Source organism: Catharus ustulatus, chromosome 8 (assembly GCF_009819885.2).
Source record: "Catharus ustulatus isolate bCatUst1 chromosome 8, bCatUst1.pri.v2, whole genome shotgun sequence".
Taxonomy (NCBI): domain Eukaryota; kingdom Metazoa; phylum Chordata; class Aves; order Passeriformes; family Turdidae; genus Catharus; species Catharus ustulatus.
Window position 1 is genome coordinate 36,442,962 of NC_046228.1, and position 22,988 is coordinate 36,465,949.

The window sequence follows — 22,988 nt, forward strand, 5'->3', positions numbered from 1 at the left end:
GAAGTGCGATGAGGGAGGAGGTAAGGAAGATCAAGGCAGCACCTGTGCGAGCCTCATACACCAAGGTTATAGCCCAATGCCCCCCAGCTAGTGAAAGAGGGTACGCCCCACGAGCTGACCTATGGTTTTTTCTGTGTGATCATGGGGAAGACATGGAAAAATGGGATGGGAAACCCACTTCTGTCCTGGCAGCACGGGTGCATCAACTCAGAGAGGGAAATGCTAACCGAGGGAGCTACACTAAAGTGAAGGTAGCCTCAACCTCCCATGACCAAGGTGCTGGGCATTGCAGAAGGGAGGATAATCTGTCAGACCCACGTGAAGGAACCTCCACTAGGTATGTCCAGGAAAGGAATAATAGCCAGGGCTGGACAGGCCCTGCCTCTAGCCAGGGAGAGGTACAGGACAACAGAGTCTATTGGATGGTGTGGATCCGATGGCCTGGCACATCAGAGCCACAGGAATATAGGGTATTAGTTGATACTGGTTCACAATGCACCTTTATACCATCAGAACATGTGGGGGAAGAGTGTGTTTTCATTGTTGGGGTGACGGGGGGATCACAGGAATTTTTGCTGGAAGCTGAGGTGAGCCTGACAGGGGAGGGGTGGCAGAAACATCCGATTGTAACTGGCCCAGAGGCACTACCCATTCTAGGCATAGACTTTCTCAGGAGTGGCTATTATAAAGACCCAAAGGGATTAAGGTGGGCTTTTGAAATAGCTGCTGTAGCAGTAGTGGGCATTAAGCAGTTGAACACCCTGCCTGGACTGTCAGAAAACCCATCTGCAGTGGGACTCCTGAAGGTGGAAGAGCAACTAGTGCCAATTGCCACCTCAACAGTTCACCACCGACAGTACCGGATGAATCGAGATGCTGTGATTCCCATCCACAAGATGATCCATGAGCTGGAGAGCCAAGGGGTGGTCAGCAAAACCCACTCACCCTTCAACAGCCCCATCTGGCCCGTGCGCAAGTCTGATGGAGAATGGAGATTGACTGTGTACTATTGTGCGTTGAATGAAGTGACTCCATGCTGAGCGCTGCCGTGCCAGACATGCTGGAGCTCCAGTAGGAGTTGGAGTCCAAGGCAGCAAGGTGGTGTGCCACCATTGACATTGCCAATGCATTTTTCTCCATTCCTCTGGCAGCAGAGTGCAGGCCTCAGTTTGCCTTCACCTGGAGGGGCGTGCAGTACACCTGGAATCGTCTGCCCCAGGGGTGGAAACACAGCCCCACCATCTGTCATGGACTGATTCAGGCTGCACTGGAAAAGGGTGAGGCTCCAGAACACCTGCAATACATCGATGACATCATTGTGTGGGAGAACATGGCAGTGGAGGTATTTGAGAAAGGAGAAAAGATCATACAGATTCTGCTGAGAGCCGGCTTTGCCATTAAAAAGAGCGAAGTCAAAGGATCTGCCCAAGAGATCCCGTTCCTGGGAGTAAAGTGGCAAGATGGACAGCACCAGATGCCCACTGAGGTCATTAATAAGATCACCGCAATGTCTCCACCAACCAGCAAGAAGGAAACACAAGCTTTCCCAGGTGCCATAGGCTTTTGGAGAATGCACATTCCTGAGTACAGTCAGATTGTGAGCCCTCTCTACCCGGTCATCTGTAAGAAGAATTATTTCCACTGGGGTGCTGAGCAGCGGCAAGCCTTTGCCCAGATCAAGCAGGAGATCGCTCATGCAGTAGCCCTTGGCCCAGTCAGGAGAGGACCAGACATGAAGAATGTGCTTTATTCTGCAGCCGAGAACCATGGTCTGTCCTGGAGCCTTTGGCAGAAGGTGCCTGGGGAGACTTGAGGCCGACCTCTGGGATTCTGGAGCCGAAGCTACAGAGGGTCTGAAGCCAATTACACTCCCACAGAGAAGGAGATCTTGGCTGCCTATGAGGGAGTCCATGCTGCCTCAAAGGTGATTGGGACGGAAGCACAACCCCTCCTGGCACCCCGACTACCAGTGCTGGGGTGGATGTTCAAGGGAAAGGTTCTCTCTACCCTCCACGCCACGGACGCCACATGGAGCAAGTGGATTGCCCTCATCACGCAACGCGCCTGCATCGGAAACCCGAATTGCCCTGGGATTTTGGAGATAATTACAAACTGGCCAGAAAGTAAAAATTTTGGTCTCACTGACAAAGAGGAGCAAGAACAAGTGAGCCGTGCTGAGGAAGCCCCACCGTATAACCAACTGCCAGCAGATGAAACAAGCTATCCTCTTTTCACTGACGGCTCCTGCCGCATCATGGGGATGAACTGGAAGTGGAAAGCAGCTGTATGGAGCCCCACACGACAGGTTTCACAAGCTACCGAAGGAGAATGTGGATCAAGTCAACTTGCTGAACTTAAAGCTGTTCAGTTGGCCCTGGACATTGCTGAAAGAGAGAAGTGGCCAAAGCTCTGCCTTTATACTGACTCGTGGATGGTAGCCAATGCTCTGTGGAGTTGGCTGGAAAGGTAGAAAAAGGCAAACTGGAAATGCAGGGGAAAACCAATCTGGGCTGCTGATGAGTGGAAAGACATTGCCATTGGGTAGAGAAGCTACCTGTGAAAGTTCGTCACATGGATGCCCATGTCCCCAAGAGTTGGGCTAATGAGGAACACCGACACAATGAGCAGGTAGATCAGGCCTCAAAGATAGAGGTGTCACAGATAGATTGAGATTGGCAACACAAGGGAGAGTTGTTCCTGGCTGGATGGGCCCATGATGCCTCAGGTCATCAGGGCAGAGACGCCGCGTATAAGTGGGCACAAGACCAAGGGGTGGATCTAACCATGGACAGTATCTCTCAGGTTATCCGTGACTGTAATACGTGCACTGCCATCAAACAGGCCAAGCGAGTCAAGCCTCTCTGGTATGGTGGGTGTTGGTCTAAATATAAGTACGGGGAGGCCTGGCAGATTGACTACATCACACTGCCTCAAACCCGCCAAGGGAAGCGCTACGTGCTGACCATGGTAGAAGCCACCACCGGATAGTTGGAGACCTACCCTATGCCTCATGCCACTGCTCGGAACACCATCCTGGGCCTTGAGAAACAGGTTCTTTGGAGGCATGGTACCCCTGAGAGAATTGAGTCAGACAACAGGACTCTTGTAAAGAACGGCCTTATCAACACCTGGACCAAAGAACATGGCACTGAATGGATATATAAAATCCCTTACCATCCACCAGCTGCCAGGAAAGTTGAACGATGCAATGCACTACTTAAAACCACACTAAAAGCACTTGCCAGGGGAACCTTCAAGAATTGGGAAACGAACTTAGCAAAGGCCACGAGGATGGTCAACACCCGAGGGTCCATCAATCCAGCTGGTCCTGGCCAGTCTGAACCCTTGCACACAGTGAATGGAGTATGCATGAAAGGTATTTTAGGAAAGACTGTTTGGATTAGTCCCACCTCGGGCAAGGACAAACCCATCCGTGGGATTGTCTGTGCTCAAGGACCTGGTTACACTTGGTGGGTAATGCAGAAAGATGGATAAACCCATTGTGTATTGCAGGGAAACCTAATCTTAAGTGAGAACTGTGTGTAAGGTGTCATTATGCAGATGGTAATAGAATAAGGAGTGGATAATGTCTCGGGTTACAATACAGGGTGTGATAAAAGGTATCTATTCTATTACCATCTGTTGAGGGTATGGGCACTGATCCTTATCTCGGTGGGAGATGTTCTGCTAATGGACCATCCATTGAAACCAGGGTGGGCATTGTTCTTTATCTTTTCACAACCCATCCTTCCTCCAGCAAGTCATTTTCTGCTAATGGCCCATTAAGTCCCACTGTGTGACTGATAAAATTACTGCATCCCATTGGAAGTTGCTCCAGTCAGGGGGAAGAGCCCAACATCTCTTACCAAGATAAAACAGAGGTTTTGGGACACTAAGGCAGCCCCTTGTCCACTGGACTCCAGAGGAAAACTGGATTTCTCTACATCACCACTAGACCACCAGAAGGAAACGCACCTTCTACAGGAGCACTGCTCCAACTGAACCACATCTGTCACTGCAGGAGGATGCAGCCACCATGGAATGGGACTGCTACCAACACCCTGCCTGACAGGGTAGCAGGTTGTACTCTGACTTTGTCAGGGCTTGGTGTTTATTTCTTTGTAGTACTGTATTTCTATTTTAATTTCCTTAGTAAAGAACTGTTATTCCTAATTCCCGTATCTTTGTCTGAGAGCCCCTTGATCTCAAATTTATAATAATTTGGAGGGAGGGGGTTTACATTCGCCATTTCAAAGAGAGGCTTCTGTCTTTCTTAGCAGACACCTGTCCTCCAAACTAGGACAGACTTGTGAAACAATTACAAGTAACCATTAAATTTAAAATGGGGAGGTTATTCTGGAGGTAAATTGTTGCATCTCTTTGTTGCTTGGGGTGATAGCAAGTAAAGAGCAGGAAGGGCCTTTGCTGGGGTTTCACAGAGGTGTTTATTTCAGCCACGCGTGAGCATCGTCCATGGTTCAGAGAACAAAGGCAAGGTATTTTGTGAGGGTCCAGATTAAGTACAGGGGATGAGCAGGGCGGGGAAGAAGCATCAGAGACAAATCACCAGGGGACATGGGGGTGTTACAAAGGTGGATTTAGGTAGAGGCCAACAGGGAAACGGTGGGAGTGACCAGAGACTGAGGGACAGGGAGAGGGGCTCTGGACCAACCCAGGGAACAGAACAGGAGTTGCTTTGGCTGGATAGAACAGGATTGTTATCAAGAGAAGGCAGAGAGAGAGGGGCCTCTCATTTTCTCCTAATTGGGAATGTCTTTCAGAGTTTCCACAACTCCCCATTTGTTTATTAATTAAGAAGGTTTCTTTTAAGGATTTTAAAATTAAATGAGGCAACTGTCCTGGTTTAAAGGGACAGTATTGCCAGGAAAAGGAAATTCAGGAACTCTCAGGCAAAAAGGTATGGGTTTGGAATAACAGTTCTTTACTGATATATTCATTAGACAAACAAAACCAGCATCATCTATATGAAAGAAAAAAAACAGTGACAGAATGGAATGAAACTCAGCCTCAGTCCCTTTTTCCAGCGACAAATGCCCCTACTCGTCCGCACAGTCCCGATGGAGCAGGGCAGGGCAGCCTCTCAGTTGCAGCTGCTGCAGGAGCAGGGGAACAAGGAGGCAGCGCCGTCCCAGGTGGGAGAAGGGTGAGGAAAACACTCTGCTCACCGTGGGCATCTCAGTTCTCAGTTGTTCAGAGGAAGCAGGAAGCTTTAGCAGTCCGAGTCCAAAGGAGCCTGATCCCACCATGGAGAATAACAACCTCTCTCCTCGAGTTCGGCCAGCGAGCTGCGAGTATGCCCCCACCCGCAGAAGGACAAAAGCAGCACTCCACTTTCGGCAATCAAGGAAATCAGGGCCCGCCCAACCATCCTTTTGTCTTGAGCACTTTAAACGGCTAAAAGGGGAGCCACCCCGGCTAGCTTAACATAATAATGGGAAAAATTTCTAAACCTCCCCCAGCCCACAACACAACTAAATGAACACAAAATGACAAAAACAATCAAAAGCATTGATAAAACAATTTTCAAAATGCAAGCCATCTCCTGAGTCCCCAGTGTCTGAAGAGATTTTTTGAAGCATCTTGGAGCTGGCAGGAAAGGAGATGAGGTTTTCTTGGCATAGCTTGTCAGCAAACTGAGTCAGGAGAGGGATTCTGCAGAATGGACTGGCCACTCTGGTGGCTGTTAACAATATGGTTAACTGTGATTGAGCCTGTACCAGGTAGAATGCGGATGGTGTACCTGTTGGAACTCCAAATAAAAATCATTAATTTTGAAGAAAAAAGGTTGTTACCTTAGAAAACTTTCCTTTCTTTCTCACCTCGTGTCATCCCCCGCTTTGTATTAAAAAGGAACTTTGGGAAAAGGGATTGGCAGCTGCGTAGCAAAGGTAGGGAGAAGCATGGCTGTGGGAGGGAGACCATGGAGGGGAAAGGGGGCTAGGAATTGGAGGGAACATGAAAAAAGGGTAATACGATTCGGGGAAATTTTGAAAGAAGTTTGACTTATTTTGTGGATGAAAAAAGGGGATAGTGGAAGGGAGGTAGAGAGACCATAGAGATTGGGGGAAGACATTTGAAGGAGTGTGACTTGCCGTTCCCATATTCCCAGTCCCATATTCCTCTTCCTGTTCTCGTTCTTGGACCTTCTTCCAAGCCCATGTTTGCAGTTCCACATTCCCTGTCCCATTCCCATATTCCTATTTCCAATCCCAGTGCCATCTTCTTAATCCCCATCCCATATTCTCTCAACTATTGCTATTTCCATATTTCCTGTCCCATTCATATATTCCCAATCCTTATCCCAATTGCCGGAGCCGGTGCTGAGGCCGCCTGTGCCACGGGGGCCTGAGGGCTCCCCAGCTGGGGCTGCCTGTGCCACACGAAGCCTTGAGCCCTGCTGCTGCCCTTGGCCAGCTGCAGAGAGCACAAGGCTTTGGCCATTGTTCAGAGGCCCCCAGCTGGCCACAGCAACCCATGCTGCCAGCAGCCCTGGGCCTCAGAGCCCTCCCTCCTGCTGGGGCCGTGCAGGGGCCGTGGGCCTGCACCAGGCTCCTGTTGTTGCCACAGGAGCAAGGCTGCAGCTCCAGCCTTTGGGCCCTGGGCCGCAGCAGCCCAGGGCAGGCCCAGCTGCAGAGCTCCCAGCCCCGCTGGCTTTCACTGGAGCTCTGCTGAGCACTGATCCCCAGCCCAGATTCTCCCTGCGCTTGCTGCTTCCATATTTGTGGGAAATGGATTTGTAGGGAGTTCTCAGGGCCTGACAGAAGGCTCACACAGTGTGCATCAGTATGCAAACCTGGAGATAAGAAATGCTGACTTAGAAATGCCATGGAATAGGATAGATGTTGTTGCAAGAGAAATGGAGTTAGAAAAATGTTTTATAAGATGGCCTCGTAAATTAGACTAAATAGTCTGGAGAAATAGAACTATGAGAGATGCATTGTAGTAGAACCCATGAGGGGTGATTTTAGATGATTGGCTTTAAAGCATTTTACGGCATGATGTGACAAACACTGATAGGGCAAGAAATCCTTATAATGGATTGTAATCAGGAAATTGTTGCTTCTGATTGTGATGGCGTGAATTATAATATCTGTATTGTCTCACCCTTCATATGAGACTGAAAATAGAATAAAAGTTTTTTAAAACGCCTCTCAGTTTCCCCATCTCTGGGTTGGAAAAGGGCAAAACCCGACAAATGGGTGCCCGTAATGTGAGGCAGATAACTCGCCAGATAACTGTGTGACTTGTCGGAAAGCCCCGAGGTAATTTTTTAAGCACTGCTGAAAGAAGCGGGATCCTGGGACTCTAGCTCTTGTAGGAATTTGCATTTGGAATTTGGATATTGGATTTCTACCCTCGTCGCTGGCTCGATCAGGACGGAGATCCGACCATATTGCCTGCTGTGGAACATCAGGTAAGAGCCTTGGGGAACATGGACACAAGATGTCCAAAATACCTGGAGATATTTATAAAAACCTTAAAGATCTGATAGAATCCATCTCTTGTAAAGTTTCAAAAACCGGGTTAAAAGACTTACTATTATGCATCCGTTCCCCACCTCTCTCTCTCTGATATAATAAAAACTTCTTTTATAGTTTTGTCCATCATTCATCCCTCACAGCAAAGTATGCAGGGTATGACTATTAGTATTACCGTTAAAAAGACCAACACCCAAAAACCTATGTTAGAAAGTTTCCCAAGGTGCAAAGCTCAATTCGTTGAGCCAACTGTCTAACAAAAGACCCACCATCTTCTTGAATTGGAGCTGTCACATCTGACCCCCCCCAGACCCACCTGAGCACATCTCCCTGTGCCAGGTGTAGCCCCTGGCCCGGGCTGTGTCCAGCAGAGCCCCCAGACCCAACTGGGGCCGGGGGGGTCCCAGCAGAGCCCCGGTCATGGACACAGCCAGCAGCCCACACCAGCGGCGGGGGGGGATTTGGAGTTTGGGGGGATTTGGGGGAGTTTTGGGGGTTTGCGGAGATTTTGGGGGGATTTTGGGGTTTTCAGGGAGTTCTTGAGGGGGATTTTAGGGAGATTGAGATGTTGTACAGTTTAACTGGGATTTTATATGGTTTAATTGGGACTTTATATGGTTTTATTGGGATTTTGTGCAGTTTAATTTGGATTTTGCATGGTTTTATGGGGTTTTTAGGGCATTTTAATTGAGACTTTGCATGGTTTTATTGGGATTTTGCACTATTTTATTGGGATTTTATATGGTTTAATCGGGATTTCGTATGATTTAATTGGGATTTTGTATGGTTTTATTGCGGTTTCATGTGGTTTAATTGGGATTTCGTGCAGTTTAATTTAGATTTTGTATGGTTTTATGGGATTTTTAGGGCATTTTAATTGAGATTTTGCATGGTTTTATTGGGATTTTTATCGTTAAATTAGGATTTTGTGTGGTTTAATTGGGATTTTGCATGGTTCCATTAGGGTTTTGTATAGTTTTATTGCGATTTTTGGGGGTTTTAAACCAATTCTGGTGCCTCTGAGCCTTTCCCCACTCCTGGGGATACCCCTGGAGCCCCCCCAGACCCCCCCAAAATCCCCCCAAACTCACAGGGGGCCACCCTGGATTAGGAGAACAAAATCCCCAAAAAGAACCAAAAAAAAAAAACAAACCCAAAAAAACCCAAAAAAACAAACCAAATCCCCCTAAAATCCAAAAAAGTCCCCCCAAACCCCCCCAAAATCCCAAAATCTTCAAAAAAACCCCCAAAAAATTCCAACAAAACCCCAAAATCATCCTCAAAACCACCCCAAAATCCCACAAAACCCAAAAATCCCCCCAAAATCCCCCCAAACCAAATAAAATCCCCTCAAAATTCCCTCAAAAACCCAAAATCGCCCCACTCCCCCCAAATTCGCTCAGAACCCCAAATTCTCCCCAAAATCACCCCAAAACACCCCCCAAAAACAAAAAAGTACCCCAAAAATTCCCTGAAAATCCCCAAATCTCCCAAAAATCCCCCCAAAATCTCCACAAATTCCCCCAAAAATCCCCCCAAACCCAGTAAAACCTCACAAAAATTCCCTCAAAATCCCAGAATCTCCCTAACCCCCTCCCCCACCAAAATCCCCTCCAAACGCAATAAAGTTCCCCAAAAATTCCCTCAGAACCCCAAATCCCCCCAGAGTCACTGGGGCCCATCCTGGATCAGGGGCGGCACCGGCTGGTGGAACAGGAGTCACTTCCAGGGATGGGAGACCCTCCCACCCAAAAATGAGGGGGGACCCCCTGCTGTGACCCCTCCCCCCCCCGCAAACCCCCCGACTATTTAGGGTGGGGCTGGGACCCCTCCAGGAACCCCAAATCTCCCCTGGGACCCCCCCCCCAGGAACCCCAAAACCCCTCCAGGACCCCACAAAACCCCTTTAGGATCCCCCAAAACCCCCCACGAACCCACCCAGGATCCCCCCGCAAAACCAGATCCCTCTTAGGACTCCCAGCCCCCTCCCAAAACCCCCAGATCCCCTCCAGGACTCTCCTTAAGACCCCCAGTTCCCGGCTCCTCCCAAAACCCGCCACGACCCTTCCCCAAAGCCCCCCCAAACCCCTCCCAAAATTCCAAAACCCCCCAGGACCCCTCCTCAAAGCCCACCCCAGACACCCCCAGGACCCCACCCTGGACCCCCTCCCAAGACCCCTTTTAAGACACCCAGAGTCCCCCAGACCCCTCCCCAAAGCCCCTCCAGATCCCCCCAAAAACTCCCCCAGGACCCCTCCCCCAAACCCCTCTTAGGACCCCCAGGCCTCCCAAAATCCCCAGGATCACCCAAGACCCCTCCCCCAATCCCCTCGGCACCCCTTAAGACCCCACCCCAACCTGCCCCTCCCCGAAGACCCCGCCCCTCCCCCACCTGTCCCTGCACGGCCTCTCGCAGCGCCTGCCCCGCTCTCTGCAGCGCCTCCCTCAGCACCCGCCCGAGCCCGGGAGGTTCCCGGGGGTCCCGGGGGGCGGCGGGGGAGGGGGTGCGGGTGGTGGGGAAGGGGGCGCCCTTTCCATGCCCGGCCCCGGGGTCAGAGGGCGCTACTTCCGCCTGGCCTCTGATTGGCTGCAGCGGCGTGCGGGAGGCGGGTGTTACTCAGGGGAGACGCACGCTGATTAGTTGGTTTGGGAATGTGCAGCGCGGTGATTGGTTGATTCGGGGAGCGGCGGGCTGCTATTGGCTGGGAGGCGGTGCCTGCCCTCGCGCACGCGGCGGCGGAAGATCGTGAGTGAGAGCCGCTGAGGCAGGGCCGGAGGGAGAGGGGGGAATCTGGGGGGGAATCTGAGGGGAATTGAGGGGTCTGAGGGGAATTGAGGGGTCTGAGGGGCATTTGGGGCGGCTGAAGAGGGAGCTCTGGTGAGTCCGAGGGGAAATGGGGGGGTTTAGGGAGAGATCTGAGGGGGATTGAGGGGTCTGAGGTGGGTGTGGGATGGATTTGGGGGCGTTGAGTGATGTTTGAGGAGGAATTGGGAGGGTTTGAGGTGGGTATGAGGGGAATTGAGTGATCTGAGGTGGGTCCGGGGCAGATTTGTGCGGAGCTGGGGGGGGTTCAGGAGTTTTTGCGGTGTCTGAGGTGGATTTTGGGGGAAATAGGTCTGAGGAGGGTCTGAGGGGAATTGTGGGGACGGGGGGGGGGGGGCTTGGGAACATTTTGGGGGGTTCGGGGGGCTTTGGAGGGAACTGGGGGTAAATAGGAAATGGAAAAGGGGGCTTTGAGGTGGGTCTGACGAGACATGGGGGATTTGGGGGTTTTGGGGGGATTGAGGGGAAATGGGGGGTCTGAGGTGGACTTTGGGGTCTGGAGAGTTTTTAGGGAGGATCTGAGATTTTGGGGGGTTGTGAGAGGAACTGGGGGGCTCTGGAGTGTTCTGAGGTGGGTATGGGGGATTTGGGGTATAGGGGGGTCTCAGGTGGGTCTGGGGTGGATTTGGAGGTCCCAGGGGGTAAAGGGGTCCCAGCCCCCCCTAAACCCCCCTGTCCCCACAGAGGGTCCCGGCCATGGCAGTGCAGGACCCTCCCCCCCGGCACAGCATCGACATCAACAACCCCAACGAGAAAATCAAGGTCGGTGAGGGAGGCTGGGGTTCTGTCCCCACTGTCACCTGTCTGTGTGTCCCCAGAGCTAGAACTGTCCCTGTCCCCACTGTCACCTGTCCTTGTCCCTGTCCCCAGAGCTGTCCCTGTGCCCTCACCTTGTTCCCATCGTTTCCTTGTCCCTGTCATTGTCCCGTGTGTCCCCAGAGCCAAAGCAGTCCCTGTGGCCATTCCCACCTTGTCCCCATTGTCACCTGTCCCCAATGTCCCTGTGCTCTCTCCAATGTCCCCATTGTCTCTGTGCTGTTCCCAGTGTCACCAAGCTGCCACCAGAGCTGAAGAGGTCCTTCTGTGTCCCCAATGTCACCTGTCCCCATTGTCCCTGTGCTGTCTCCAATGTCCCCATGTCTTCAGTGTCACCGTGCTGTCCCTGTGTGTCCCCCAGAGCTGAAGAAATCCCTCTGTGTCCCCACTGTCACCGTGCTGTCCTTGTGTGTTCCCATTGTCTCTGTGCTGTCCCCAATGTCACTGAGCTGTCCCCAGAGCTGAAGAGGTCCGTCTTTGTCCCCAGTGTCACCTGTCTCCACTGTCCCTGTGCTGTCCCCAATGTCACCGTGCTGTCCTCCACTGTCCCCCACTGTTACTGTGCTGTCCCTGTCCCCCAGAGTGGAAGAAGTCCCTCTGTGTCCCCAGTGTCACCATGCTGTCCCTGGCTGTCCGCAGTGTCACCGTGCTGTCCCTGTGCTGTCCCCAATGTCACCGTGCTGTCCCTCTGTGTCCCCAGTGTCACCATGCTGTCCCTGTGCCCCCAGAGCTGAAGAAGTCCCTCTGAGACAGAATCTGGGGCAAAATACCAGGGATTGGGGAAAAAAGTTTTGGAGAAAATAACCTGAAAATTGGGGAAAAGCCCCTGAATTCCTGAGAAAAAAGCCCAAAATCTCCTGGGATCACTCTCAAATCAAGCTGGGAATAACCCCAAAGCTTCCCCTTCTTCAGCAAGCCATGGTGAGACACAAATTTTGGGAAAAATACCAGAATTTGGGGGAAAAATCTGACATTTTGTAGAAAAATCCTGAAATTCTGAGGAAAATCCTGAATTCTTGAGAAAAACCAAATACAGTCTCAAATATCCCCAAAATTCAACCAGGAACATCCCAAAGGTTTCCCTTTTATGACAAGCCCATGGTGAGACATAGATCTGAGGTAAAATATCAGAGTTTTGGGAAAAAAGTTGAAATTTGGGGAAAAAGCCCTGAAATTGTGGGAAAAAAACCAAATCTTGGGAAAAACCAAAATGCAGCCTCAAATATCCCGAAAATTCAGCCAGGAACATCCCAAAGGTTCCCCTTCTGTGACGAGCTCATGATGAGTGAGAAATTCTGGGGGAAAATACTGGGATCTTGGGAAAAAATCCCCAAATTTTGGGGAAAAAACCCGAATTCCTGAGGAAAAAACCCAAAATCCGGCTGGAAATCCACCCAAAATCACCTGGGATCACTCCCAAATTAAACTGGGAATAACCCCAAAGCTTCACCTTTACAACAAGCCCATGGTGGGACACAAATTTGGGGGAAAATACTGGGATTATGAGGAAAAAAATGGAATTTTGGGGAAAAATACCCCAAATTTTGGTGGAAAAAAATCCCCAAATTTTGGGAAAAAACCCAAAATGTGTGGGCACTGTTGAAAGCTCAGGGGAAGTTCCAACTCGGACTTTCCCAGGCTGGAAGCTTTCTCAAAGATAAACAAGAAGAGAAAGAATTAATGATAAAGATGAACATAATAATGTGCTGCTTCTGCCCCAGAGGAAGGCGGTGCTGCTGCTGATCTGCCATTCCTGCTCTTACAGTGACAGTCCCCAGGGGTTTTTGGGGTTCCCCAGGGGTTTTTGGGGTTTTTCCCAGCGTTGTACCCAGGGTCTCTCTGCAGACATTGCACATGGAGCTGCTCCCACCCCAAATAAATCCCAGATGAAACCTGCTGTGCCCCCCAGAGCTGGAGTGGTTTTGGGGGGAATTTGGGTCTGGTGGGTTTGACCCCAGAGTTTTGGGATGGGGGAGGTTTGATTTTAAAGTTGGGCATTTGGGGGTTTTTGACCCCAGAATATGGGATTTGGGGAGTGGTTGACATCCCAGAGTTTGGGATTTGGGGGTTTTGACCAGAGAATTTGGGATTAGGGGGTTTTTGACCCCAGGATTTGGGATTTGGGGAACTTTGATACCCCAGGATTTGGGATCATGGGGGCTGGGACTACACAGACTGGGACCAGATGGATCAGGGCCATGCAGACTGGATTGTACAAACTGGGATCACATGGGCCGGGATAGCTGCACCAGAACGATGCAAACCGAGGGCGTCCCACCCCACCCAGGGATCCCTCCCAGTCCTGCCCAGTCCCGTGTGGGGGTGCAGCCAAAACTCCCTGGAGTGAACGTGAAGGTCCCAGAGTGCTCCCGGTGTCGGTCTCTGTCCTGGTCCCAGTCTCAGTCTCCGTCCCAGTCTCAGTCTCAGTCTCAGTCTTGGAGCAGTCCTGGAGCACTCCTGGTGCTGATTCCTGTCCCGGTCTGAATCTCAATCCCAGAGCGGTTCTGGTCTCGCTCTCATTCTTGGTCCTATAGCGGTGCCAGTCTCGATGCCAGTGCTGGTTCTGGTTTCCGTCTCAGTCTTGGTCTTGGGTCTCAGTCTCAGAGCAGTTCCAGTCCCAGTGCTGGTACCAGTGCTGGTGTTGGTCCTGGAGTGCTCCCAGTGCCAATCTCAGTCTCAGTTCTGGTGCTGGTGCCAGTCTTGGTGCAGGTTCCGGTGCCACTCTCAGTCTCAGTCCTCCCGGTGCTGGTCCCGGTCCCAAAGCAGTCCTGGAGCTCTTCTGGTGCTGGTCCCAGTGTTGGTGCTGGTGTCAGTCTTGGTCCCAGTGCCAGTTCTGGGGCTGCTTTTGGTCTCGGTCCCAGTCCTAGTTCAGTTCTGGAGCGGTTCAGGTCTCAGTTCTGATGTTGGTTCTGTTCCCAGTCTTGGTCTCAGTCTCCATTCTGATTTCCGTCTCAGTCTCGGTGCTGTTGCTGGTTCTGGTGCTGGTTTTGGTCTCAGTCTCGATGCAAAAGACTTTAGGCTCGTTTGGGTGATTTCAGGCCAAACTGGGCACTTTTAGGCTGGATTTTAGGTCCCCTTGGATGATTTTATGTCCATATGGGAGGACCTTAAGCCTGCCTTGGTGATTTTAGGCCTCTTTTTTTTTTGGTGATTTAGGCCCATTTGGGTAATTGTAGGTCTAACCAAGCCCTTCTAGGGTGATTTTAGGTCACTTTGGATGGGTTCCAGGGTCATTTGGGTGTGTTTTAGGTCCCTTTGGGTGATTTTACGCAAAACCAGGATCTTTCAGGGTGGATTTTACAGCAATTTGGGAGATTAATGGGTCATTTTGGACCATTTTGTGCGGGTGTTTAAAACATTTTGGGCAATTTTAGAAGCTTTAATTGGATTTTAACCACATTTGGCTGGTTTTTGACCAAACCCTGTGGGTAGAGAGTAGATTTTAGGGTCTTTGACTGATGTTAGGCAAAACCAAATTGGTATTAGGGTGGATTTTAGGCCCCTTTGGACAATCTTAGGGCCATTGGGATGATTTTAGACCCCTTTGTACAGATTTGAGGCCTCTTTGGCAGTTTTTATGCCAAACCAGTTACTCCCAGTTGTCTCCAGCCTGATCCCAGTTTCTGTCAGTTGTCCATACTCCCAGTTGCTCCCAGTATGATCCCTGTTATAGCCTGAGTGGTTCCAGTACCTTCCAGTTGATCCCAGTTGTTCCCAGTGTGTCCACATTTTTCTCCCAACATGGGGCTCAGTATTTCCCAGTAACCCCCAGTCAGGTTCCATTCCCACTCCCTGTAATCCCAGTGGCTCCCAGGATGATCGCAGTAGGACCTGTAGTCACTCCCTGTGTGGTTCCAGTTCCTCCCAGTGTGATCCCTTGTACCCAGTCACCCCCAGTATGGTTCTAGTCATCTCCAGTATGACCCCAGTCACTCCCAGATCCTCCCAGTATTGTTCCAGTTGTGTCCAGAGTGAATCCCTGTCACTCCCAGTGTGGGCCCAGTTACTCCCAGTCACTCCCAGTATGGTCCTAGTCATGGCCAGCACTTTTTGCATCGCTCCCAGTCTGATTGCAGTATGATCCCAGTCATTCTCATATATTCCCAGTACTATTCCAGTCACTCCCAGTACAATCCCAGCTAGTTCCAGTAGGATCCCAGTATGACTCTGACATGGGCACAGCTGATCCCATTATCATCCAGTGTGGTTCCAGTTGCTCCCATTTCTCCTCACTGTGGTTTTAGTCTCTCCCAGTGTATCCCAGTTGCCACCAGCATGTTCCCAGTCATTCCCAGTTGTCCTCAGCTGCTTCCAGACTGATCTCAGCTGCTCACAGCCTCTCCCAGTCACCCTCAGTGCAGTCCCAGTTGCTACCAGTATGATCCAGTGTGATGCCAGTCCTTCTGAGCATGGTTCCAGTTGCTCCCTGTTCCTCCCAGTGTGATCCCAGTTGCCCCCAGCATAGTCCCAGTCAGTCCATAGATGATCCCAGTCCCTCCTAGCATGGTCCAAGTTATGCCCAGTTGCCTCCAGTGTAGACCCAGTCACTCCCACTGATTCCCAGTGTCCCCCAGTATGATCCTGGTTTTCCCCTCAGTTCATTCCCAGTCTCTCCCAGTTAGGTCCCAGTCACCACCCCTATGGTCCCAGACACTCCCAGTATATCCCAGGTGCCCTGAACAATCTCGTAATCATTCCCAGGCAATCCCATTTGCCTCAGCATGGTTCCCTTGCCCCCAGTTTTATCTCAGTTGTGCCTACAACAGTCCCAGTGCCTCTCAGCATTGTTTTGGGTTTTTTTGGGTGGGGAGGGGAATGTTTGGAGAATGCAGAATTCCAAAGCTGAGCAGAAAATGGCCCTTGGGGGGACACTGGAGGATCCCGGTGGCGGCTGCCGGCAGAGGCAGCCTGGAGGAGCAGAGCCCTGTGTCCCCCAGGACCCCAAAGTGGGGAGCCCAGAGATGGGGGAGCACTGCCATTGGCAGGACCCTCGACAGCCTGGAGAGGGGCAGGGGGGACTCCCCTGAACACCATAGGGGAGGGACCATTCCCAGGAACTGCTGGGAGGCATTTTCAGGGCTGAATGTTGGTGTTTGGGAGGTTTGGATGGACCCCAGATGCCCAGGGACTTCTAGAGAGGGACTTGGGCAGGAGGAACCCCCGACACAAGGCGCTCATCCCTTGTTTTTCCCCAAACCAGGATTTCCCATTGCCAAGCCTTGGCCTGATGGAGGAGGAGGAGGCCGTGAGGAAGAGGAAGATGGCCTGGGAGCTACAGACAGGTGAGGAGGAAGTCCCTGCCCCTTTCCCCCTCTGTCCTGCTCCATGTCCCAGCCCAGCACGGCCCCCGGCTGAAGGACAACTCCGCTGCCGAACCCATCCTGCCGAGGATGCGCTGGGGGGATCTCCTTGCCCTTGCCTCTGGCCCAGAGGCAAATTCCATCCTCTCCTTGTCCTTCCTCCCCCAGACATGAAGCTGAGCACGGAGACCAGGGAGGACAAATCCCCGTGGCAGAACCTCATGGAAGAGGCCGTTTGCAGTGGCTCCACGGGGCAGGAATCTAATGGGGAGGAAAAGCCGTTGAGATCCCGCACGAGGAGGGGCTGCAAACGCAGATCACAGGGATCTGAGGAGGAAAGACCCAGCCTGGGCCAGGCAGGAAGCCGGAGATGGAGCCAGAGCTCAGACCTGGGTCATGAGCAGCTTCGTGATGAGGAGAAGCCCCACAAGTGCTCGGAGTGTGGGATGAGCTTCAGATGGAGATCCAGCCTGATCTACCACCAAAGGATCCACACTGGGGAGAGGCCCTATGAGTGTGGGGAGTGTGGTAAGAGGTTTCAGACCAGCTCCTCTCTCCTCCTGCACCAGCGCACGCACACAGATGAGAGGCCCTTCCGCTGCCCTGACTGCAATAAGGGCTTCAGGCGAAACTCTGACCTCATCAAACACCGGCGAATCCACACTGGGGAAAAGCCCCACGAGTGTGAGGAGTGTGGGAAGAGTTTCAGGCATCGCTCCCACCTGATCTGCCACCAGAGGACCCACACTGGGGAGAGGCCCTACAGGTGTGAGCAATGTGGAAAGAGCTTCATTGAGCGCTCCACACTGATCCACCACCAGAACATCCACACTGGGGAAAGGCCATACGAGTGTGGGAACTGTGGGAAGGGCTTCAGGTACCATTCCAACCTAATCCGCCACCAAAGGATCCACACTGGGGAGAGGCCCTATGAGTGTTCTAAGTGTGGGAAGAGGTTTCCTACCAGCTCTTTACTCATCCAGCACTACCAGACACACACGGAGGAGAGGCCCTATGAGTGTCCTAACTGCGGGAAGGGCTTCAGGCGAAACTCTGAACTCACCAAACACCAGCGCATCCACACCGGGGAGAGACCCTACGAGTGTGAGGAGTGTGGGAAGAGCTTCACCTGCAGCTCCCACCTGAACAGACACCAGAGAACCCACACTGGGGAGAGACCCCATGAATGTGGGGAGTGTGGGAAGAGCTTCAGCCAGAGCTCACACCTGATCCACCACCAGCAGATCCACGCTGAAAACGGCCCTATGAGTCGGGGGAGTGTGGGCAGTGCTCCAAGCACCGTGCCAACCTGATCTGCCACCAAAGGATCCACACTGGGCAGAGGCCCTCAGGGTGTTCTAAGTGTGGGAAGAGGTTTCCCACCAGCTTCTCTCTCCTGCACCATTGCATGCACACAGAGGAGAGGCCCTTCCTCTGCCCCGACTACAGGAAGGGCTTCAGGAAAAACTCCAACCTCATCAAACACCGGCGCCTCCACACCGGGTACGGCCCTGTCTTGGGGTGACTTTATGATGCTTGTATCCCCAGCTGTCTGTTCTGTTCATGTTGAATATTGAGTTCTGCAGGTTTAAGACTGGTTGCAGGAGTGAATGGGGAAAGAAGAGGTGCACAGTTTGTTGTCAGAGACTGCGTTTGCTCCCCCACATCCTGCACACAGACGGTGCTGTCTGCACTGGGCAGCAGGAGAGAGCTCTCCTTTGCTCTTGGTTAGTTCCTGGCTAGCTGAGGCACAGAAGCTCCCTGGATTGTGGTTTTTTCCTTTGTTCTTGCTCTGAACTGTTCCACTCTGGACTGAAAAGCCAGAGGAGCAGCGGGAACTCACAGCCAGAGCCCACTGGAACCTGGCCTGGGCCGCGGCATTTCCCAGCGCCAGAGGGACTGAGAACAGCCTGGGTGAGCTGGGCTGCGACCCACGGAAGGGACTCTTCTGAATTTGTCATCTCCTCAGAGCAGCGAGAGGTTTTGCAGTGTAGGATTATTCATTTTGTCCTAGGTAGGCATTTCCCTGTTAAATAAACATGGTTTTTTCCACTTCTGTCTGAGGAAATTTTTCCCTGAACCAGCTGGAGGAGGGACTGCTTGAATCTGTTTCCTAGAGGGCCCCCATTCAGAGGTTTTCTCCCAAATTTGCCCCAAAGCCTTAGTTTCTGTCTCTTCTCCATCTCCTTGTGCACCAAAGCCAAGAGGGATCGATCTGTCATCTCAAACCTCTCAAATCCCACTGAAAACACCTCAATTTTAACTCAGAAGGGGTCAATCAAACCTCAAAGTGCCTTGTTCCCTCCTCAAAACAATTCAATCCCACACAAACCTTACAGGACTCCAGAGCCACCAGGGTGAGAAGGGGTTGGAAGGAGATTGGGAGAAGTGGGATCCAAATTTGGAGCAGTGGGATCGGGATTGTGTGGGGCTGGCTGGCTGGGATGGATTTGCTAGTAAATAAAACTTTGACAATTCCTGCTTTCTGTCCCATTCACTTTCAGTCAGCTCCCATTGTGTTTTCAGTGACACCTTCTCAGCTGATTGTGTTGGTGTCTTCCTTTCTCTCCTGCCTCTGTCTGCCTGCTCTGTTTCTCTCTCAGGGTCTCCCTTGACCCAGGGCAGCTCCCACCCAAGACCCTGCTCTGATTTAATTCCCAATGCAGGAGCTCCAGCAGCCATGGGAGAAGTTCCAAAGGCTGGCAGTGAAATGTCCCTGTAAGATCTTGCTGCACTTGGCTTTTGCCCCCTTCTGAAGAGCTTTGCCTTCAAGGGCAGGAACATCTTTTCCTGGCTGGGAACTGGAATTCCAGAGCCTGGCAGTGTGAGCCCTGCAGGACCATCCAGACTGGGATCGTGGGGGCTGGGATCACCTGGACTGGGATCCTCCAGACTGGGACTGCACAGACTGGGAGCAGATGGATCAGGGCCATGCAGACTGGGAATGTGCAAACTGGTGCTGATTCCTGTCCTGTCTGAATCTCGATCCTGGAGCCGTTCTGGTCTCAGTCTCGTTCTCAGTGCTATAGCAGTGCCAGTCTCGGTTCTGGTGCCAGTGCTGGTTCTGGTTTCAGTCTCAGTCTTGGCCTCAATTTTGGTCTTGGTCTCAACCTCGGAGTGGTTCTGGTCCCAGTGATGGTACTAGTGCTGGTGTTGATCCTGGAGTGCTCCCAGTGCCAATCTCAGACTCAGACCTGATCCTGGAGTGGTGCCAGTCTCAGTTCTGGTGCCGGTACCAGCCTTTGTGCTGGTTCTGGTGCCACTCTCAGTCTCAATCCTGGATTTCTCCTGGTGCCAGGGTTAGTCCTGGTCCCAGAGGATTTCTGAAGGGCTCCAAGTGCCAGTCCCAGTGTCTGTCTTGGTCTCAGTCTTGGTACCAGTGCCAGTTCTGCAGCCGGTTTCGGTCTCGGTCCGAATCCCAGTGCCGATATTGAAGAAGTGCCACTCTTGGTTCTGCTGTTGGTTCTGTTCCCAGTCTTGGTCTCGATCCTGGTTCTGATGCAGGTCTTGGTGCTGGTCCCAAGGGATTTTATAAACAATTGAGAAAGAGACAGGGACTACTGACTCGTGATAAGAATCCAAATTTATTGGGAGCTACATTTGCTTATTCACCATTTTTAGGAAGGCAGTAATTTTTTACTGCATTCATTGGGTTAAACATCATCCAGACAAACTTTCCATTTCTACTAATTTAGTTCAATCTTCTTTCCTGTCACCCATCTTGATCCAATCTTCTTGGAATCTTCAAAGCTCTGTTCTTGCCAAGGCGTCCTGGTTGTCAAACTGCAAATGTTAATTAAATCCACAGCACTCTCTGTCTCACCTTCCACAGTGTTGGTCTCAGTCTGGGTCCGATAGCAGTGCCACTCTCAGTGCCGGTGCTGGTTCCATTTTCAGTCTTGGACTCAGTGTCGGTCTTGGACTTGGTTTTGGAGTGATCCCAGTCCCAGTGCTGGTTCCAGTGCTGGTGATGGTCTTGAAGTGCTCCCAGTGCCGGTGATGGTCTTGAAGTGCTCCCAGTGCCGATCTCAGTCTCGGTTCAGGGCCAGTCTCAGTTCTGGTGCCAGTGCCAGTCTTGGTGCTGGTTCCGGTGATTCCTAGAGGAGCTGGAGCAGAGGCTACATAGAGTTCAGGGGAATAAAACGGGTATTTCTCGAGAGGCCTTCAAAGGCCACACCTTGGCAGCACCAGTGCCACAGTCGTGGCCCCTGCCTGGATGGCTCCAGGATGGAAGCAAAAGAGGGCTTGGTCACAAGATCTCACATCTTTATACATTTTAGTCCATTTGCATGCCAGCATCAACTGTCCAATTCATAGTCTCAAATGGTGAAGTTTCATCCTTGTGGCTTGCTTGCTGGCCCACCCTCCTCTTGTCACGTTGTTTATGCTTAGGGCCTGAAGTTTGAAGAAACTGTCCTTGAGTCCCCAGCTGGAAGAGGACTGTTTTGTCTTCATCGCCCAGGCACAACGGAAAAGCACACCCAAGCAGAACAGAAAAACTTAGAACTTAAGGCATCAATTTCCCCCCTTCAGAGGCTCAACAAGGCCTCTACCTTGTTGAGTCTCTATTCTAAATTTTACAGACAACAAGTATTTAATGATAGATAAGTGTCTAATAATAATAAATATCTAACATTAGATAAATATCTAATATTAAATACAATCTTAATAATAAACATAAACCTAATAACAATAAACATCTAATAAGAATAGTATCTTACACAATCAAATATTATATAAAGAAGAATAGTACTTAAACACAGAAGAGGAACCACTTAACATATATTAGCATTTGCATAAAGCCATTAAATAATAATACTGCAAATCATATTTCCCCTTCATCTGGGTTGCAGGCGAACTTTTGCTTCTTTACCATGAGCATGATCAAACAATGAAACAGGTTTGCCCAGAGAGGTTGTGGAGTCTCCATCTGTGGGGATGGTCAAAGCCCAACTGAACGCAGTCCTGGGAAATCTGCCCTCAGTGACCCAGCTTGAGCAGGTGGGTTCAGACCAAAGGAAACCTCTCAGGAGGTCCCTTCCAGCCCCACCCACTGTGTGGCCCATGCCATCCGTAGGCTGCCCGGCCTGTCCCCCCTCCTGGCTGGCCTCTGGGAACAGAGAAGACCATCCCTCATCAAGGTCTGCCATGGCGCGTGCCCCCACCGCTCAACACCTGCTGAGGGGCACCCAACAGCGGAGCCAAAAGATCTTGGTGGCAAACACAGAGGCCAGCCCAGTCCTGCCCTTGACTACCTCATGAGGGTCTTGGCCAGCCCCGCTCCCTTCACCTGGCCACCAAAGCACAGTTTCACCTGCCCCATCTGACAACAAGTGGCTACCATAACAAAGCACACACAGATCTGCACTGGCAGCACAACTACAACGGGGTGCAGCCAGGTGCTGAAAATGCCAGTGACCGTGGGGGACCAACCAAAAAACTTCTCACCACTGGTGTTCTCCCGCCCTCTTAATTTGTTCCATTACCTGTTTCATAACTTTACCATCATAGTGAATCGTTATGAGGATCTTCTTAGCTTCAACCATGGCATTTTTCTAGCAGCTGCTGCAAATTCACATGCTCTAACATTCCTTTTACAAGTGATAAATCCATATCGATAGAGGTTGAGGTTACACTACAATACAACGTATGGTTTCTGATTAGCAACTGACTAGCAAACACAGGTGCTTTATACACAAAATAACATCCTTTAATTATAGCTATGTTGCAAATACATGTATTTGACACACTAAACACAGTCTGGTTATAAGCTTCCAATTTTTCTAGCAAGTCCCTCTCCAGCAATGGTTTTGGGGACTTGGGCATGGAAAGGAATTGACAGGTGTCCTGGTTTGGAGGACAGGTGTCTGCTAAGATAGGCAGGAGCCTCTCTTTGAAATGGAGAATGCAAACCCCCTCCTTCCAAATAGTTAGAATTTTGAAATCAAGGGGCTCTCAGGTGTTGGTAGCAGTCCAATTAAATGGTGGCTGCAGTCCTCTTGCAGTGACAGATGTGGTTCAGTTGCAGCAGTGCTCCTGTAGAAGGGTGCAGTTTTCTTCTGAAGGTCCAGTGGTGATGTGGAAAGGTCCGATTTTCCTCTGGAATCCAGCAGAAAAAAGGCTCCCTTAGCGTCCCAAATCTCAGTTTTTATCTTGGTAGGAAAGACTTGGCTCCTCCCCTGGCTGGAGTATCTCCCAATGGGATGCAGTAATTTTATCAGTCACACAGTGGGACTCAATGGGCCATTAGCAGAAAATGACTTGCTGGAGGAAGGATGGGTTGTGAAAAGATAAAGAAGATAAAGAGCAATGCCCCATCTGGATTGCCCATTAGCAGAATATCTCCCACGGAGATAAGGATCACTGCCCCACCTGGTCTCAACAGATGGGCCCTTTCACATCAGTCAGGTCCTTGCTGGAAGACACAGTGTTCCTGCCCACCTCTGGGTCGTGGCACTGGTGTCAGCAGAGCCACGTTAGCGTGGGGCTGTCACCTCCCTGAGCCTGGCAGTCCCAGGCCCCCAGCTACAGCAAGCCATGCTCCTATGG

General features: G+C 51.2%; 1 protein-coding gene and 1 long non-coding RNA gene across 2 annotated transcripts; one reads left to right on the forward strand and one right to left on the reverse strand.

Annotated features, from left to right (window-relative positions):
- Positions 1 to 6,195: 6,195 nt before the first annotated feature.
- LOC116999498 lies at positions 6,196 to 10,035 on the reverse strand. The gene is made up of 2 exons (XR_004418575.1): positions 9,892 to 10,035; positions 6,196 to 7,477 (listed from the first exon to the last, which is right to left on the reverse strand). It is a non-coding gene; the product is annotated as an uncharacterized LOC116999498 (long non-coding RNA).
- A 185-nt stretch (positions 10,036 to 10,220) lies between these two features.
- On the forward strand, positions 10,221 to 18,491 carry LOC116999491 (zinc finger protein 664-like). The gene is given in 5 exon segments (XM_033066253.2): positions 10,221 to 10,245; positions 11,008 to 11,085; positions 16,340 to 16,421; positions 16,608 to 17,690; positions 17,693 to 18,491. Coding segments are annotated over 4 exon segments (1,503 nt in total). The 5' UTR covers positions 10,221 to 10,245; positions 11,008 to 11,019; the 3' UTR covers positions 17,965 to 18,491.
- The last annotated feature ends 4,497 nt before the right edge of the window (positions 18,492 to 22,988 follow it).